At 42.3% G+C, this 20,230-nt stretch overlaps 1 protein-coding gene across 1 annotated transcript in view; it reads right to left on the bottom strand.

The window, feature by feature from the left end:
* Positions 1-1,379: 1,379 nt before the first annotated feature.
* Dnajc5b (DnaJ heat shock protein family (Hsp40) member C5 beta) overlaps positions 1,380-20,230 on the bottom strand; it is a 68,193-nt gene continuing 49,342 nt past the window's right edge. The window contains exons 3-5 of the mRNA XM_057791056.1: positions 15,712-15,925; positions 11,967-12,138; positions 1,380-1,474 (exon numbers count right to left, since the gene is read on the bottom strand). Of these exons, the coding sequence (XP_057647039.1) occupies positions 1,380-1,474; positions 11,967-12,138; positions 15,712-15,925 (481 nt within the window). The remainder of the gene's footprint in view (positions 1,475-11,966; positions 12,139-15,711; positions 15,926-20,230) is intronic.

Below are 20,230 nucleotides of genomic sequence, written 5' to 3'. Positions count from 1 at the left end.
TTTTGCTTCACGTGTGGGTCCCTCTGCAAACTACTGCCTAAGCCACAGGTCCTTTTTGTCTGGTCAAAGACCTCTGAAGAGAGCTCTCCAGGAAGCTGCCAGTGTGGTGTACATCTGTATCCCTAGTGCCGGCCGCACGAGGACCATTCACCACACAGGTCAGAACTTGTTTTCTAAGTCTTCAAAACAAGTCTCTCTCTGCTTCGGTGCGCAGGGGGAGAAGCTCCAGCCCCTGCACAGTTTGAGCAAAGTTTCAGGGACTCTAGCACTGTCAGAGATGTAACACTAGTTTCCACTGACGATGTATATTTAGCAGCAATTGACTATAATTTGGTGGGGTGGGGAGAAGAAACAAAAGGCAAAGGAGATGGCACTTTATGCAACGTTATGCAAAAAATATAACAAGAACTTGAAAAGGAACGTTACATAAAGAACTAAGAAAGGCTCAGGAAAACGCTGCACGTCGCCTTGCTACGGTACCGTTTTAGAAACAGTACATGGTTCCTTCGGCATGGTGAGATTAAAGGGATCGAACAAACATCTACCGAGGTGACTTTGAAGCCTAAGATGGCTAGCATGCAGAGTTGATCAATATAATGAATTTTACAAAAACGGGAGTGGTGCTTTGTAACGTAACTTTGTAGACATCAGATCCACATCCCCTACTTCGCGTGTGTCTCTCTTTCTTATCGGCCTCATACTGGCAGGTTATACACAGATCATTTTCCTAAGAAAGTGGTCAGCGTACTGCTTGGGGCTGGGTCAGGCTCATGCTGATTCTCTGGCTCAGTTCTAAGATTTAATCAGGCTGAATAGTTTTGTTATTTTTAAAGCCAGTCTAAAAGAATGCCCTAGCCCTCATCTGTTCCCTGTTTTTACTCGGTTTTAAGTAAATGCCATTTCTCTCTTAGGTCATATTTCTGTGATCCTTTTAAATATCAACAAAGAGCTCCACAAACCCAAGCTTCTCAACTCTTCTGAGTGTTTCGCTTACGACACGTGTGGCAAGCGTGACTGTTGTGTTTACTTAAGTAGGTGGAAAGTGTCTTTTCTTCTACAACTTTAGTCAGTGAGAAATAACGTCTGGCTCACCTTAAGATCAGACTCATGGAGACCGCCCGCTGCCACAGTTTTACCTTAGGCAAGCAACATAAAACAACTCTTCAGGGCTTTATTCATCAAACTGAATGCTTTTCATTAGGAATTCTACACAAAGAGAAAGTCTGAGAAAATTATATAGCAATTATCTTCCCCTTAACCTAAAAATAAAATACAAATGTGAACACGTTCACAGCATTTTATGTTCCCACTCCCTCACGGCCACCCAGAGACAGGGCTGGACCAAGAGGAGGAGCTGCGAACCCTCCGTGGGCCCAACATCAAGAGTCTGTGCAGTAACTTCGAGATCCTTCTCTGATTAGCTGTGTCTTCTCGTTTGCATTTGTAGGCTGGAGAACAACTGGAAAGTCCATATCTGGGGATTAAAAACACAAGGACGCAATGATCAGACCTGCTTTTACCAAGTTCCTTTGATAATGGGCAGATGGCGGGTAGTGTTGAAGCAACTAGCAAATCAACTCACAAAGCGTTGTCTGAGTTCTTCAAATTCTGCTATTTACAGGATTATAACAATTCCAGGTTGGACATTGCCCATGAAAGCTACACATGTATGAAAAATGTCATTTATATGGAGGATGAGCCCTGGAGTTTTGTAGTCCATAACTGCACGCATGGCTCTAGTTGGGACAGGAATTCCAAGCCTAGGACTAGCTTTGGTGGGGAATTCAAGGAGAAGCTTAACACATAAAGCTAGTGTCCAAAGTAGTCACACTTGCTCTTAAGTCTTCGTGAAGTTCTGCTCTGATGTTGAGCCCAAGAAACTTCCTTTTTTATTTATTTATTTATTTATTTATTTATTTATTTATTTATTTATTTCTTAAAGATTTCTGCCTCTTCCCACCACTGCCTCCTATTTCCCTCCCCCTCCCCCAATCAAGTCTCCCTCCCTCGTCAGCCCAAAGAGCAATCAGGGTTCGCTGCCCTGTGGGAAGTCCCCACCCACCTCCATCCAGGTCTAGTAAGGTGAGCATCCAAACTGCCTAGGCTCCCACCAAGCCAGAACGTGCAGTAGGATCAAAACCCAGTGCCATTGTTCTTGAGTTCTCAGTAGTCCTCATTGTCAGCTATGTTCACCGAGTCCGGTTTGAAAGGAGACAGAGACAGAGACCCACATTGGAGCACCAGACTGAAATCTCAAGGTCCAAATCAGAAGCAGAAGGAGAGAGAGCACGAGCAAGGAACTCAGGACCGCGAGGGGTGCACCCACACACTGAGACAATAGGGATGTTCTGTCGGGAACTCACCAAGGCCAGCTGGCCCAGGTCCCAAGAAACTTCCTTAAAAATGTTTGAAGAAAAACCAATAAGCAGACAAGTTGGCAGCCTGTGTCTTTTCAGTACCCTCGTCTTCTAGAAGACACCCAGAAAATGGCTCACTGTGAAGCTGTTCAATGCGAGGTGAACTCTCAAGAATCTACCTAGCAGGAATCAGTGACTTCACATTCCACTTAACACTGTAAATTAAAGAAACTTGAACTTATAGAAAATACACACGTGCACTCACATGAAACTCATACACAGTCACATACATGCACACACTCACACTCGCAGAAAACGAAAGAAACATAGAAACAATGTACATGGACTGAAAGCCAATAGTAACAACTAAAGACAAACTAACACCCAGAGAGACTTCAGTCTTTGCATTTATCAAACAGAATATAAAAGAATTATATATTTAAAGCTATTAGACTTTGAAATCAATAAAAAAGCTAGTGATTAAAGTACCTGAAACTGCATTTAAAAAATAAAACAAAAACCAAAGAGCTTTCAAAAGCTAAAAAGGGAATTCATGAAGTAGAGGACCTATCTGAAAAGATTATTCAGAATATATCCCAGACACAAAAGAGAACATGATGAAACATTAAAACTGTGAAGGACAGTGTGAAGACTTAGCCTACATCTAATAATATGCCTCTCAGGGTGAAATCACAAAAGTAAGATATTTGAATTTACATGTCCAAGATCCAACTGGACTATCTTACAAGGTCATCTCTCTCTCTCTCTCTTTTTTTTGCTTGCTTCTCTCTCTTGGTTTTTGTGTGTGCAGGTGTCTATTTATGTGTGTGTACATCTATATTTGGACAAGTGTATGTGGAGGCCAGAAGACAATCATAGGTATTATTCCTCAGGAGCCATTCACCAAGGTCAGCCTTTGGCCTCCACACACGTGCACACACACATGTATTGAACCTTCACCACGCATACACATACCACACATACACTTATCTATCCAACCTTACTGGTAAATGAAGAGATAAACATCGGAGCCATGGCACTATGCCATATCCTAGGCACTGTGCCAACCGCGCACACTAGATTGACACATATTTCCAGGCTGCACTGTCAAGTGTTGGCAAGGATGGGAAGTAACAGAAACTCACGTTAGCTCTTAGTGGGGATGTAAATCAACCCCTAAGTTTGCAGAACTCCTTGGTGCTATTTAATACACTGTTGGTGCACACACTCTGTGCCTAAGGAATTTCAGTCCTGCGTGTAAATACAAACACCCCTTAGCCCTCATACACCAAGACATAAGAACAAGAACATTCCTACCAGCTGTTCGTAATGGAAATAAAATGGAGTCTACTCAGTGTTCATCACCAGTAGTATGAATGCTAAACTAGGGATGCTTTCTCAGAACATTTGAACAGTGAGAAGGAATCAATGAAATCCAGACAAATAGGACCTGTGATTTAGACCGTGAATTTCAAGGTGAGCCGCATATGAGGTAAAGCCAGACTGATTGAAAATAGAAAGGTGTTCTGGGAGAGAGTCAAGCACACCAGCGAAGTGAATCTCAGCAGTATAATGTTGAGTCTAGAAAGCTACAGAAAACTGTGTCTATACAAAGAGGCCATTCATTTAAAATTGAAAGATGTCAAAGCAAAGCATTATACTGGTTAGGAATATTAATATGATTGTGATACCAATATTAATAGTAGGAAATGATGACCAACAGTTCAAGGTGGTTCCTTCTAAGGAGAGTAACGTGAACAGGGAACGAATGCCACAGATAAAGGCGACTTTATTTTCTCTGGGATGAAAAGTTAGGTCACAATATTTGCTTGTAGCTGTTTAATAAAAGCAATAACAATTAAAAGATCTAAGAAGTGAATTAAACTAAAAAACTTCAACCACATTTCACAGAATTGGGGCTGGCACGCCCTCCTGTCTCATCAGCTAGCAGTGTGCGGCTTTCAATTAGCCAACAAAAGGCTGGGATAACTCTCCCATGTAGCACACTTAATATTTTGCTTTGCTTAGACCTATCACCCACTTCCACCCCCACTCCTTGCTTCTTGTCATTGGGGAGTGTTTCAGATGACAGATGCACAATTCACCATCTCCATATGGTGGTCAAATGTCTCCCAGGACCAAAATGGATGCGGGTGGCACTGCTCTTTGCTGTCCTGTTCCCCTAGGTCCTGATGACCACCAATCTATTTTCTCCTCCACGAAGTCAACAGTCCTGAGTATTTTCACCAGACTGGGAATCCCAGCATACTTGTCTTTTGTGCCTAGCTTCTTTCACTTACGTCACATCCCTAAGCCTGGCTCTTCAGAGAGTGTACCGGCGCTTCCCTCTGAGTCTCCACGCTTCTCTCTTGACCCCCTTTCCTCTCTTCTAGCTGTTCCTGGCACTTTTGTTCTTCTCAGGCAGACTGTTTGAGCATCCAACCACCCCTGCTGATTTTGATGGGTTGAGCCTTTCCTTGTATAAACACATCTTAGTTCAGAGCTCTTTGCAAATACTGTCTTCCCCAGGCTGTTACAACAATTCAATGATAAAACCATTTTGTGGAGCCCCTTAATATGACTCCATCTGCCTTGCCTGGCATATATAATAATATTCACTATCTTATCCTCTGGACTTAGGGAGGGACTGTACCAAATATTTCTTATATCAAGACGTATCTCAAAGGCTTGCCATCTCCACAGTCCCCCACATCTTGATCTTCTACGTTTGTGCCTTGAATTTCACTTCGCTGGGGAAGCTGTGTGAGCCAGAATCCAGGTCAAGCCCTTTACTGTTAAACACTTTGACAGGCCCCGTGTTTCTCGTCTGGTAGGTTTATTGCGCCTGCAAATTGGCGCGCTCTCTGTGTTTTCATGTTTAATATTTGCCTCTAAATCTTATTTGCTAGATTATAATTCTCAAGACTCCAGGAACCAGGTCTGCTAATGTACTGTCAGAAAGATATAAAGTACTCAATAAATATTCGATACGGAAAGATGATCTCAATCAACACACACACACACACACACACACACGCACACATGCACACACACTTCTTACTGGATCTTGGCACCCAAACAGCAAAGGTGAACTCTGAGCTGCCTTGCTGGGGACAGTTCTGGGCTGGCTCACCCATCCTACCGCCCTGGCCTGGTGCCTGAATGTTCAATGATGTCTTTGCACTGTTCTTAGACACTGGTTCCCCTGCAGGGAAAAGGAGACTAAGTAAGGGGCACAGAAAGAGGGAGGATGAATTTCCATGTCCCCTGGTGCCCTTTCCCTGGACAGGCAGATGAGATGAAGCCATCAGCCTTCGGTGTGCAATGCGTGTCTCTTTGTCTTGGCGGAGAACAAGAGCCATATGGCTTCTTCGACTCAGTGATTGTGGATTTATTTGAGTTTTATCCAAGTGAGTGGCAATAACAACTAAGCAATCAACATTTTTCTGTGCTCTGAATCATACCTTTTTAGATCCAAGGTCACTACTCTAAATTCTCCTCTCCTTTAGACACTCGACTCCACCTCTTTCCATAGAAAGCAAGTCATCAATCCACAGGAAACTGTTAGTGTTTACCTGAACACTTTCGGTTGGGTTTAGTTCTATTGACTTTGACACAGAAGAGGAAAAACAAAAAAAAAAAAAAAAAAAACCCTGAATTTAGTCCTTATATTTTTGATGACTAGCTGCAATTTAGGTTTTTGTTTCTTTGATTCCTTGTTAAACATACAGAGAGGGAAGAAATAACATCACAGAATACGATTCTACCATAGCTGATAGAATTCAGATTCCTCTGTGGCCTTCAGATATCAAAGGAGTGCAGGATCTGAAAGGCCTGTTTTAGCCATGCCTCTCAAAAGTTCACAAATTAGAGCATCTAAACGTGAGCATGTGAGAGTAAGGGGCATAACGCTTCACTGTCTTAATCCTTCAAAAACTAAAAGTCACCTAAGACAAGCTCTTTTGATATTGACTGACTTCCGAGAGCCTTACAGTCCTCCTAGGTTCGAACTGGGAGGGTATTTTGAGAAAAACAGGAGAACCCATTGGTGAACGCTCCAGATGGCCGCAAATACTGAAGGGCTGCGCTCTTAGAACTGTCTACCCTTCATTTTTTAAGAATATGGGTAATATTCTTCAATATCATCTAAAGAAACGGAACAACCCAAACAACTCTCTCCCATCTGCCAGCAAGTCCCACCCAGCCACACCTTAGTAGAGACTTGCACCGTGTTTACAATTGCGAAGAACCCAACAGTTCGGCAGCGGCAGCAAACAGCGGGTGTGGATGAACTACACACATGCCAAAAGTGTGCAAAGACAAAGCTGCGTGTGGAGATTCAGACTTGTTATGCCATCTTAAAGGCGTCAACATTTCTAACGCTTTTAAAGATGAGTCAATGAGTAGAAAGGATTTGATATTTCAAATTTAGATTTTTTTTACAAATTAAGAAATATAACATTTTATAATGCATTTAAAGGTGAAATTTGAAGGGGTTAATCACGTAATTCAACCAGAAATGTACTTTTCTAGTTAATTCCTAATCTTTCCCCTCCCCCTTTTGTGGTATTTTCTCTTTCTTTCTCTCTCTCTCTCTCTCTCTCTCTCTCTCTCTCTCTTTCTTTCTTTCAACTATTTGAGGTTTCATACCTGCATATAGAATGTTTTGATCAAATCCACCACTCCCCTCCAACCCCTCTCCTGCCTGCTTTTCCCTTCCAACTTCATGTGTGCTCTTCTCTCTGTCAACCCATGGATCACACTTGGCGATCCCATATGTGTACATGAATGCAGTCCAGCTGCTAGAAGAGTTCTCAAGCTCCTTGTCGTGACCTCTTTGGGGTCAAATGACCCTTTCACGGCGGCTGCCTAAGACCATCAAAAAACACAGATGTTTACGTTATGATCCATAACAGTAGTAAAATTACATTTATGAAACAGCAGCAAAAAATAATGTTAGGGTTGGGGTCCCCACAACACGAGGAACTGTGGTAAAGGGCAGCAGCATCCGGAAGGTTGGGAATCACTGCTCTAGAGCCTGATGCCATCTCCCCAAAGCTCACAGGTCATTGCTGAAGAGAGGTTGGAAAGATTCTAAGAGCCAGAAGGGTGGACTTTTTGCAGGAAAACAATATTTTCTGGACTTGACAGGACCGTTGCTTATATGAACTCACAGAGGGTATGGCTGCCTTTACGGGACTTGTACAGAGTAAGCCATTCACGGAGGATGAGGAGGATTACAAAGTCCCAGCTCTTGCTAACTCCTGCTCTCTTTTTGGCTGGTATAGTAAAGTGTAAGAGAAAAGTCCAGCAGTTGTTAACTTTTATAGCCTCATATAAGTTTTATTATACTTCAACATTTCTGGATGAAGAAATAACAGGAGCAAGAAATGCTGCCTCTTTTAAAAATCAGTATTCATCCCCACAAAAAAGTAAATTTCCCACTTTCTTCTTCATTTATGGGCCAAACCTCTAAGCACAGGATAACCGGATGTACGACACTTAGATGAACCCTACCAATCCACACACTGTTCTGTCTTATCTCAATTAGCTTGCACTTCCTACTTCTTCCCAGGGAAATGCATTCAGGATCACCACCATTCAGACCCCAGACCAGAAAACAGTTCTCAGATAGGGTCTGGTTTTCTATCTTACCGTTCTTAATTTGCGTTAAAATCGCCAGTAGGCTATACACGTCTCTGAATTAGTGGGGTGTAACTCTGAACCCCGCTATTACAAGTGCCACTCAGGAAGCACAGATCCGCTACCAGGTGCTTGCACTAGGGAGCAATGGTGGATTCAGTGCACAGCTGATACGACTTAAGAAGCCCCAGAAACCCTTTCCAATACAGAACCTTCTAAGGGTCTATTTGTACAGACTGGGATCAAAAGACATTTTTAAAAATCAAAATCAGTCAAAGCCCTGTCTCTTTCCACGCTGGCTTTTTTCGTGGCATCTCTTTCTGACAATGGGTACAACAGACCTCGTAAGAGATTTGGTCAAAGGAAAACTGAATTGAAGATGAGTTTTGCTTGAGTTCAGTGGGACTTGATTCTGTGGTTTGGAGCAAGTCTAGTTATAGCTCATTGCTACCTACACAGGTGTAGGGATGGCTTAAAGAACTGCTACAGCTCACTACGCCAACCCATGTCCCAGGAGAATGTTAAAACCCATGCCAGAGCCTGTGACACATCATATGTGAGTGTCCTCTGAACTCTGACCCCGGGGGCACTAGGTGTCGTGATGCCAACAAGGTTCAAAATGTGCAGAGTGAAGAAGCTGTCTGTGGAAACAGCTTCTAAATTGTACATCTTACGTGCATCAAGTAAACTAGACGGGTTTCCCAAATTTTACAATTATCTCTAATCTTATGAAACACTGTCAACTTGAGTTTTAAAGCTAGAAGAAACTTTTCTAATTCACCAATAATAAAAAAGTAAATTTTGGTCAAATACAGTAAAGGCAGAATTATTTTCATATTTTCTACAGAAAATGATATAGTACATTTACGCTATATGAATATACAGCCATAGGAAAATACCATATAGTTGAACTGGGTATCTCATAATTGTGTTTTTTCCCAATTTTGTGACATGCATGGTATTTGTCCATTTTTAAGCACATTAATTTGTTGTGGTTCCTTTTGCTCATTTTAAGCAAATACTCACGTTCAGAACTTTGTGTGTTTAAGAGGCCTACCCAGACTGTATAAATTCCAGGGCCATAAAACTTGGGTCATGTAAGATCTTTCAAATACTTATAAATAAGAGCAGGCTGTTCCTTTGTGCTAAGGATCCTTTAACACTGTGGGATAGGATGACGGATCTGACCTCCGTGATGGAGTCTGCGACTCTGGAGCATCAGAACAGCCAGACAGGCACAGGTCCATCACCAATCACCCAGCAGGGAGGAACCCTGGGGAGGACCTGGCACCTCATCTAAGTTTCCGTTCCAGAGATTTTCTACCAAGGTCTACTGCAATGACCTCCTGGAGTCTTCTCCAGCAGAGGAAGGGCAGCGAGGCTTTTCTGGTACGTGGGGACGCTGGACTCAGCAGATCTGGGTTCAACTCACCTGCGTTAGGTTTTCCCACTACAAATGAAAAGCTAGGAATTACAAGTGCAATGGCCTGTCTGAAGATGCCACAGTGAAACTCTTTGCTTTGCATTCTGACTTTAAACACTGTAAAAATTGATTTAGCCTAGAATAAAAAGAAGGAAGATGAAAACGTTAAGACAACGTCAGTGCAGAAGCTGACTTTCTCCTCTCCCTGTCTCTCCCCGTGCTGTCAGTGGCCGAGTATTGGGCTGACGGATTGGGGTAATGGGGAGATAGATCATAGGTAAATGCAGCCAGTAATCCCTGACACGGTATTGTAATGTTGCGTCCCCAGAGACATCACACCATACCCCAGAGACCCTCCGTACACCCCATCTCTTCCCTTGTAGGAACTGTCATTTCAGTTTTATTAAAAGTCAGTTTACTGGTTTTCCTGGGAAGTTACACCCAGAGAAAAGGAGTCATAGCCACAGAAATGATGTGTGGCATTTTCTTCTTAACCCTTAAGCACCTCCTTCACTGTGTGACCCCTGCCCTGTAAGCGTCACTTGTGAGCACGTTGTGATGCAGACCCCACCTCCCCCCAGTGAGAAGGCCTTTCCATGCAATTAGCACTGCTTAATTCATTTGTTAGTACCCTGCATGCCTGTTCCTTCTGTACACGCTCATGAAAAGGTTGAACATTTGTCACTGTCTATACCAAATAACACAGGAAAAGTACAATCATTGTATTTCCCCGTCAGGCCACAGTTTGGGTCCAATATAAGTAACATGAAATGACCAGACTACTTCTAGTTGCTGGACGACTGTGCCCATAGCAAGATGTTACAGTTAGTAGGAAAACAAAACAAAAAATCACAACAAAAACCAAACCTAAACAAATAAACAAAAAGCTCTCTGCCCTCTCTGAGCTCCCAATTCTGAGTCTGGGATTCAGTACTAGTCACATGATTAAAGACACCCTTTCGCTGGAGTCTGGATGGTTCACATACCCCAGATGTTACTTGGCATCACATCTGATGGGACGCACAGACGTACAGAAGCCTTTAAGTAGTGTCTGGTGCTGTTTCAGTGTGACCAGAGAACCACAGGAGAGCACCCTTCTGGTTCCCAGAATTGCTGAAAACAGTGGCTTCTTTCAATTATCAAGTAATCCCTTCCATTATTTGGGGAACGTGGAAGTAGGATTTAGTGATAAATTCTGCACCCCAAGATGATAACATATTCCACAGGAACAAAAGACTGTGAGAATGGCTTCAAGACAATATAATAACTGGCTTGATCCTAGATGGCTTAAACAAAGACAGCGTCCAAAGTCTACAAAATATCTCTGGTGTTTTGAATTCTGTGAGATCTTTCTTTACAGCTTTTTTTTTCTGGCTAATATGAACCTGAAGAATGAAGTAATACAGTGCAGTGATGTGTGCACACAGATGGACAGACAGAGGTGGCTGGGCAGAGAGGAGATGTGTGCACACAGACGGACAGACAGAGGTGGCTGGGCAGAGAGGAGATGTGTGCACACAGATGGACAGACAGAAATGTTTGAGCAAGCTGAATTCATTCTTCACACTGCTTTGAGGCTATCTTTGAGTGTGTATGTGAGCAAAGAAAAGGAGGAGTCTCACTCCTGTTCCACTCCCAAATCATCACGCAACAATACAAATGAAGAACTGTCAAGGCTGTGGCTTCTCAGTCCCGTATATTTCAGTGGGTATCCTAAAGACTGAAGTGTATCTCTGGGGAGCAAGTTCTACCTTAGCTTGTTGTGGAATATCAGTCTAAGATGTGATGCATTTGTTGTGGAATGTTTGTTCAAAGATGCAAAGATGTGTTGCATTCTTTCATGTTGCATTTGTTGAACTCTATGAAGCTGTGTTACTTTTCCAGTCTAAAGCACCTGATTGGTCTAATAAATAGCTGCCAATAGCTAGGCAGGAGAGAGAAAGAGTCGGGGTTGCCAGGCAGAGAGAATAAATAGAAGAGGGAGGGGAGAGAAAAAAAGGAGGAGAGGAGGTGCCAGGAGCCAGCGACCTAGCCACACGGTCAGCCATAGGGTAAGAAGTAAAGAAAGACATATAAAATAGAGAAAGGTAAAAGTCCAGAGGCCAAAGGTAGACTGGATAATTTAAGTTAAGAACAGCTGGCTAGAAACAAGCCAAGCTACATTCCAGCATTAATAAGTAAAATAACTCCCTATGTATTTATTTGGAAACTGGGTAGTGGGGCCCTGAAAACTCTCACCCTAACTTCCCAGAACCCAGAACCCGTTTCTCTTGTAAAGAGATAGTGAACTGTACTTGCTTTACGACATTTACGAGCTTTACGACATCATGGATGGGTGTTTAATAATGTCTCTCTAATAATGTTAAATTTAACCGTTCTCTAAGGTCAGTCAAGGTCAATTGCCCTCATCTACTCCCAGATACCCACCAAGCTGATAGTCTTGGCGGAGTGACCCTGTATGGCCACTGCGCCTGTTACTTTAGTAAGACCTAGCGCCCGCTCCGATCTGTACCATGGTGCCCGCAACCTCTACGCTCAACTACCTTCTTTCACGTCAGTCCTGATTTGTTCCTCAAGGTCCTCTGGTGACACGTAGAAGTCGTCTTCTGGGGCCGATGACTTTGGCCGACAGTGTCCGCAACAACAGTTGCAGCAGCAGCAAAGGCAGCAACAAAAATAGCAGCCTGTCAGGAGGCCGATGATGATGAACAGGGTCTAGGGAAAACAGAGGCCAAATTCTGAGCGAGGGGCACGGAGAGGAGGGCAACCCCAGAAACAAGTCTGTAGCTGTGTACCCGAGAGACTTAAAGACGTCTCAGCATACCTTGCACGCCACACACTCGCCCTTAGCCTCATCCCTGTGGAAACCATCTTTGACGTTCCATTCTCATGAACGTTTACACAAATGAACCATGGAGGAAATTACTTTCAGTCAGAGCCATGAAGTTCAGCACTTTCTTCCTTTTTCTTAGGCTGTTGTGGGTGCTAAGAGTGAGGAAAGGAAAACAGAACCCAAACCAACCACTGGACAAGTGAACTAGTCCTGCTGTCTTATTCAATGGAAGTCAGTTACCATCATGGAAGCCTCCCCTGCTGACCCACACCCTTGGTAACTTGGTCTTGGATAGCCTCTCCAGACCCCTCCCTCCTCACTCCCTTCCCTGTTTGGGTCAAGAGGACTTTGTGGGTTCTGCTCAGTGTCTCTGGTGTCACTTGGAGAACCTCCTATTGGCAGCTCCACCCCCACCCTTGCTTCCTTTCCCTCCACCCTGTGAGGGGTGGGGTGGGGTTGCTGGAGTGAGCTATAAGAAACCCTTGCTCTCTGGAGCTCCTGCAGGGAGTTCCTGCCAACTCTCCCAGCACTAGCAAAACCTGTTCCTGCCATACAGCTCGACCCTGCACGTGGATTCGCTTGCTTAGACATCTCTGCCCTTTCTTCGGTTAATACCCACCTGTTGTCTAAGAGCACCTCAAAATTCCCCTTTATTGTGCCTTCCCTGCTCCCACTCCAAAACAGCGACCACCTATCCATCACAGCCCAGCTGTGTGCCATACCAACTTAGACCGCTACTCGGTTCTTGCTGACAGCTGAACAGACTGGCTGACAGCCCTGTCTCATTATATCAGGCTGTGTGTCTACAGGCTCCCACCAATAGTCATCCTTCAACCCCATGTGTCTGGTGGATTAGAACCTGACATGTTGCAGACACCCAGTTCCTCCCTAATTAACGAGTATACAAAACAATAGGCAAACAGATATTGGTGCCTCCCAGGGAACAGCACCAAGATTTCCCTACAAGCTCAAATGCCTTGCTCATTAAACATGATACACACTCTTGACTTCACCAATCTGAAATTCTAAGAAAACTGTTTTTTTTTGTCAACTGAGAAAAATCAAATTTGCTATAATACATAAAGAAGCTTATACATCTTTCATCTCAATGCAGATTTTATATAATTAATGAGTGGGGGTGGGGCATGGATAAAGATGACGTGTGTACACACACACTTCTTCAGATACCTAAGAAGAATCCACTGCTAACACCCCCACCTTCCTTCCCCTCCCTCACTTCCCCATCTTCTCTTCATGGCTCCAGAAATGGGGTGGAGTCTGAGGATGGCTTGCAGAGGAGGACGTTAGTCACACACACTGGCAGTCTCTTAGCTATGTATACTGTATGATTTCACCATTTTAAGGAAATTAAAAAAACCCCACTTGGTGTGGGAGATCCTTCTGTCTATGTGTTCCTTTTATTGGTTAATGAATAAAAAAACTGGCTTGGCCTCTAGGTAGAACTTAGCCAGGTGCAGAAAACTAAACTGAATGCTGGGAGAAAGAAGGCAGAGTCAGTGAGAAGTCATGTAGCCCCTTCAGGGAACAGATGCCTGAACTTTACCCGGTAAGCCACAGCCATGTGACAATACACAGATTACTAGAAATGGGTTAAATTAAGATATAAGACTTAGCCAATAAGAAGTTAGAGTTAATAGGCCAAGCAGTGATTTAAACAATATGGTTTCTATGTGATTATTTCGGGAGTCTGGGTGGCCGGGAAACAAACATGTGGTCTCCCTACTACACCTGCTTGCCTCCAAGACCCCCGTGAGCATTCCCCAGCCATGGCCCTTGAGGACCTCTGCCCTTCTTCACCTACACTTGACTGCTTTCTTTTCCTCTGCTACTTCCATTCTGTTTTCTGAAAATCTCCTTTTCATCCCAACTCTGCTTCTTTCTCCAGGGAAATTGCCTTGTGTGGGAAACAACCTTCCTTCATCCCTTACCACATTTACTCCACTATTAGATACTAGCAGGTACCTGGCATTTTTTAAAATGCATGTCTTGATGGTACACTGACTCATTTGGATGGAGTATATTTAATGCCACTTTGACGAGCATGGTGCAACTTAGCTTTGGTACAGCAGAAAAGGAAAGTATACTTCTTTTTAGAGAGTCATGCCTGTAATTGCTTTACGTCACATGTCTTTGCTACTGAGTGAATGAGGCTTATCTATAGGGATTTTAATCAGTTTCTTCAACTTCCTGGACATGACAATCCACTCTCCTCTTTAGGCAGACAAGGTATAGTATTCAGTTAGGTAAATGTGTGCGGTTAGTGGGCCTGCAGATTCTCCTTCCCGTGGGAACAGTGTCATGCCTGGAAGAAAGGGTCCCAGGCAACCCCACAAAAGCCTGCTTGGTTATATGAATGCTAGTCTGCCTTCACCTCTGACTTGGCCAGAATGTCCCTTCTCATTCTGTGCTCCAAATCCACACAGTACCATCTCTTTATCCCAGGACCCCACAGAGAAAGGTCAGTGGGGATCTCGGAAAGCTAGAAGGCTGCAAGTGGGGCGTTGTGGCACAGACTGTCTCTTCAAGCTTACCTACAAAAACATCCTCTCTCGATTACCAAATTCTTCAATATAGGAAGGTGAGTAGGAGAAAATGGCAATCAAAATTCTACTCAACACGAATCCCGCGTTTTCTGAAGATTAGGGTTCTTAAAAAATTATTATTTACCACAACTTACATGAATGTCAACTGCCCACAAAATACATTAATAGACAATATGTATGTTCTATATATAAAATATTTTTTATCAGAGATATTAAAATTCATAAAAATATAAATATACCACCACCAAATATACATACATTGGCGTTCCTGGGAAAAGAATATCACTACTACAATTCTGATTTCTTAAGTCTTTATATTGTTTTTTTTAACCAGGTATCTATCAATTTCTTTCTCCCTCATCAATTCCCAGTACTCTACTACCTAATTCTCACCTTTCCCCACATTGTCTTCTCTGCTATCTCAAGGTGACTCCAGCTGAGCCTGTGAGATAATTACCACTCATTCTCCTAGGTATTGTCTTTGCTGATGTAGCCTAAGCTATAGATAGTAAAGTACACGGCTAAATTTGTCTTATAATAATTTATTAAATAGTTGTCACACTAATAAATTATTTTGGGTTTTGAGCAATGAGTCAGTTCCTAATTAGTCACCAGAGGAGAAGAGGGGAGCAGTCAGAATTAACCTGGAGCTCCAAACTCAAATATAATTAATGTCTAGAAGTCTGTTAAGTCATGTTGGATTTCATAATTAATTGATGGGCTGAAGAAAAATGGTCCCCAAATAACAGCTTTCAGTGGAAGTGATGTCTCATTTTATTTACAAGAGTTTAATAGAAGGAAGGATGATCTTCCTTTGAGATAGGTTCTAAAAGGATGAAGAATACTGTGATCTTCCAGGAAATTGTTTTTGAAGGAAAAAACGCGATTTACCTTTGCCCACCAACTTGACAGCATGAAGTATGTGTTAACGTTTTCATCTCCAAATTGCTCAGCCACATAGAGCCCCAGCGATCCATATTTGTCATATATGTTCCTTTTGGATGGGTCGGTGAGGACTGCATGGGCATTGTTGATTTCTTTAAACTTCTCAGCAGCAGACGCGTCATCTGGGTTCTTGTCTGGATGGTATCTCAGGGCTAATTTTCTTTCAAAATTAAAAGTAAGGAGGGAAAGCATTAGCTGTTTATCAAAAATTGCAATATCATCTTATAAAAGACAAGGTTCATTTGTTCATCTTTTATTCATACACATATCAGGGGGTGCTAAGTTTCATACTCTTGGCAACTAGCCTAAAATATAAGTTCTTATTGAAGGATGTCATTTGTTCATGGTGTGCAGAAACAATCAGATTGTTTCTCCCGCCACATCCTCAAAGGAATTGTTGCTAGGGGAATAAAGGCTGTGCCTGAAACAGTTTACTACTGGCAAAGGAAGGTGATTGCAGACTGCCGCCACTCATGGAGGTCTCCTAAATCATATTACCATGAACAAATATTAGGGTCCCTTCTTAAGTCCCTATGTGCCTTTATCACCTTTTATCTTTCTAAACAAACTCATGATTTCTCTTGCTTCCAAAAAACAGCTGACTTCTTTCCACTGAGTTCTTCCCACTTCTAGTAGTCTGGGCATATATAATTGTGGGTATAAGATTCTTCTTCCTTCCCATGGCGATTATAAAGATGATCCTGAAGGCATGGTCCATGTTCTGTGTTGGAGGATGTCTTGGATTGTTCTCAAGAATACTCAGCTATGAAAAGCAGCCTGTAAAATGGGTTTAACAAGCCAGCCTTGTGGCCTCCTATCCTATAGCCGTTCTCTCTCTTCCCTCAAAAATCAATTCACATGATTCAAATGATCAAAGCCATGTTCAAAATTGAGTCTTCACTTCTTTTCTCCACTAGACAGTCAGTCATGTGACTATCAGTTAAAATACCACGCCTCTTCCCCCTCCTCTGCCCAATCTGGGTGTGTACAGGTGCCAAGCACTGCAGTCTACTGAACTGATTCAGACACAATGGCCCATTTTAATGCTATAATAAAGTCCAAATGTAGAACAGAAGAGTCACATACTAAAACCAACCTGTGAACTGAAAACCCACACCTATTTTAGACATTAAAATTTGCTGATTGAGAAGTGGATGGATATCCACACAAGCTAAGGATCAAGGATGCTTTAGTTTGTTTGTTTTGTTTTCGAGACAGGGTTTCTTTGTAGCTTTGGAACCTGTCCTGAAACTGGCTCTTGTAGATCAGGCTGGCCTTGAACTCACAGAGATTCACCTGTCTCTGCCTCCCAAGTGCTGGGACTAAAGGTGTGTGCCACCACTACCTGGCAGGATTAAGGATGCTTAAGAAGCACCAAAATACTTGAAAATGTAAGTCAAGGTATATAATCTATTCTAACCCTCAACTCAGAATAAATAAGGAGAATAGAATAATCAGAGTTTATTAGTTTAAGTTTGGTTGACCAACATGATTTTTGGTTTGCTTGTTTAATTCAGTTTTTTTGCTTTCAGAGGTGTTTGGAGTACCATTAAGTTCTTACAGCTGCAACTACTGGTGTTGTGGTTTTTAAATGTACAATTGATAAGAAAGTCTTTATTCCTAGCCCAACATGCTTACCTTGTCGTTTTTGAACTTTTTCAGTGTTTACTGTATGCCACCACTGTGAGCTTGGTATAAATATTCTCACAACAAGCATGAGAAAGGATTATCCCATTTCACACATGGGGATACACAGATGCTGAAAAGTTAAGTATCTTGCTCAGCATCACACAGCTAAAAGTTGTATCTAGGCTTGAAACATGGGCAATTTGATTCTTAGTCCAATTGCTCTTATTTGCATTCTGCTGTATTGGGGTCTTATAATTAAAATTTTAAATTTTTTGGCTTTAGTCTGTGTGACATGAGAGACTATCAGAATATTATGAGATCATCTGTATACCCAACTTTATCTCAAGGATGCTTATTTAGTCTGAAAGATGGGTAAGACAAAAGTGGGCAATTGCTTCTTTGTGGTGATCCAGGCAGCTGTTCCCCGGTAGTGGGTGATGATTTGGATGTGAGGATGAAAGACAGATGAGGAAAACAGCAAGTTCAGTCTGAGAAAACAGCTGTTTAATGAGTTAGCAGGGACTTTTTTGTAGTGAGAAAGTTTTGATGGGGTCTAAAAGTTCTATTTGGGATACTTAAGATACCTGTTAAAATTCTAAGGGGATCTAGAGAGTTGAGTTCAAAGTTCAGGAGGAAGATACTGTAAGAGACACATATTTGGAAGTTCTCAGTAGGCAGGTGATAATTATGTTCATGAAATTGCAAGGGTGATATGGAAAGTTGTTCTGTATATGTGTTGCTTTTATTGGTTAATGAATAAAGCTGTTTTGACCAGTGGCTTATCAGAATAGAGCTAGGTGGGAAAACTAAACTGAATGCTGGGAGGAAGAAAGTGGAGTCAATAAGAAGCCATGTAGCCACAGCTGCCACTAGAGACTGTTGATAATTGCCAGTAGGCCACAGCCTCATGGTGATGCACAGACTAATGGAGATGGGTTAGTTTAGGATATAAGAGCTAGCTAGCAATACACTTAAGCTATTGGCCAAACAGTATTGCAAATAATATAGTTTCTGTGTGTTTATTGCAAGACCAGGCAGGACAGAAGCCTCCATGAACAATTGGCGCACCAACGTGGGGCTGACTAAATCATGTAAAACCTGAGAAAGTTTGGAAAGGAATTCTAGACACAAAAGAACAGAGTTAAGCATGACTTTTTGGTAGCATCATTTTCTTGAGTGGGCATGGTTCCTTTAAGAGATGTCTTCCTGATTTAGCAGTATCAGAAAAAAAAATCCATGTGGTTTTGAAACAGTGGCTTCCTGGTCCATGCTGCCAGCATGAACTCTTTCAGGAGGCCAAGCACTTAAATGATGTTTGTGAGCAGCATGCTGCAAGTTATTCAGTGGTAACAAAAGCCAATTGGTTACCAGAGTTGAGGTGGTAAGCGTGGCTCTCACCCAACAGTCTCAGAGGCAGTGAATGGACCTCCACCATATAGGACTGGGAAGATCCAAAAGGCAAAGCAGCCTAACCACACTACATTGTATTTTATGAAGCAGTCCTTATCAGAAAAGGATTATAGATATGCAATAAAGACAGATTCAGATAAAAAAAACTCTAAATGGGTCACAGTGTTGGATAAATGTATGTAGGCTTGGGAAAGAGAAGAAAAATAATACAAATAGAACTTTGGGTGACTGTCTAAACAGCAAGATGTCTCTGCCAATTCCAGAGTTTTGGAAGTTGCTTACAATGCACTTCTTGTTTACTTAGGTAATATTATATTCTTTTGGAATCTTTGATGGAGTTGAAGAATATATAGTTATAGTTTTCCTTAGTTACGGTGAAATATAAAGTAGATATAAATATTTCAACTGTAATTCTTGGTTGGCAACTGTTTTGTTACATGTAATTTTACTGTGTTAAAGTTAAAACCTTCCTTTTAGTTTAGACAGAAAAGGGGAAATGGTGTGGGAAGACCTTCTGTATATCTTGTACTTTTATTGGTTAATGAATAAAGCTGTTTTGGTCAGTGGCTTAGCAGAATAGAGCTAGGTGGGAAAACTAAACTGAATGCTGGGAGAAAGAAGGTGGAGTCAATGAGAAGCCACATAGCCACCACCAGGGACAGATGCCTCCACTCGAGCCAACCAAAACTTTACCAGTAGGCCATGACCTCATGGTGATGCATAAGCTAATGGAGATGGATTAGTTTAGGGTATAAGAGCTAGCTAGCAATATGCTTAAGCTATTGGCCAAACAGTATTGCAAATAATATAGTTTCTGTGCATTTATAGAATAACAAGGTAGGACAGAAGCCTCCCCCAACACAAGGGAGTCCAAAGAAAGTGGTCCAAAAAGTTCAAAGACAGCCTTGGGATAGGATTGAAGAACAAACAGCCATATAGGGTGAGCTCACTTTATGGAGGCCCAAAAATGTGAGCCTATTCCATTCCACTTTGTCTGAAGATCAAAGAGTTTGAGCTCTCTCAAGGTTGTTGACAACAGCTGTAACTATACAACCTGACATAGGGTGTGGTTACTTGGTGTTTTGGACATTAAGATGGCCCATAGATGTGTATCCTCTCCACCCTGACCAAAGGTCAGAGAATTCAAGCTTACTTGAATTCTGCTCCTTCTTTTGAATTAAGAGGTTTGATCTAGGGAGTGGCTGCCTTCAGGATTCTTGGTCTAGGGAGGGTTCTCTGCCCAACAACAGAATGCTTTTCTCAAGAATTAATGACTTGATGTCTCTAGTATTGGGGCAAGTAACTGTCTGGTTGACCTTTGTAACATGTTAAAGCCTTCTTTTGTTTTCTTCCCCCTTTTGTGTTGGAGTGTAAAAGTGTAGGGAAAATTAAACACGGGCAGGCAAACTCAGGACTGAGAACTCAG

The sequence above is a fragment of the Chionomys nivalis genome, chromosome 16, assembly GCF_950005125.1.
Source record: "Chionomys nivalis chromosome 16, mChiNiv1.1, whole genome shotgun sequence".
Lineage (NCBI taxonomy): Eukaryota > Metazoa > Chordata > Mammalia > Rodentia > Cricetidae > Chionomys > Chionomys nivalis.
The sequence above is the reverse complement of the archived record's forward strand: the minus strand, read 5'-3'. Positions and strand labels throughout refer to the sequence as shown.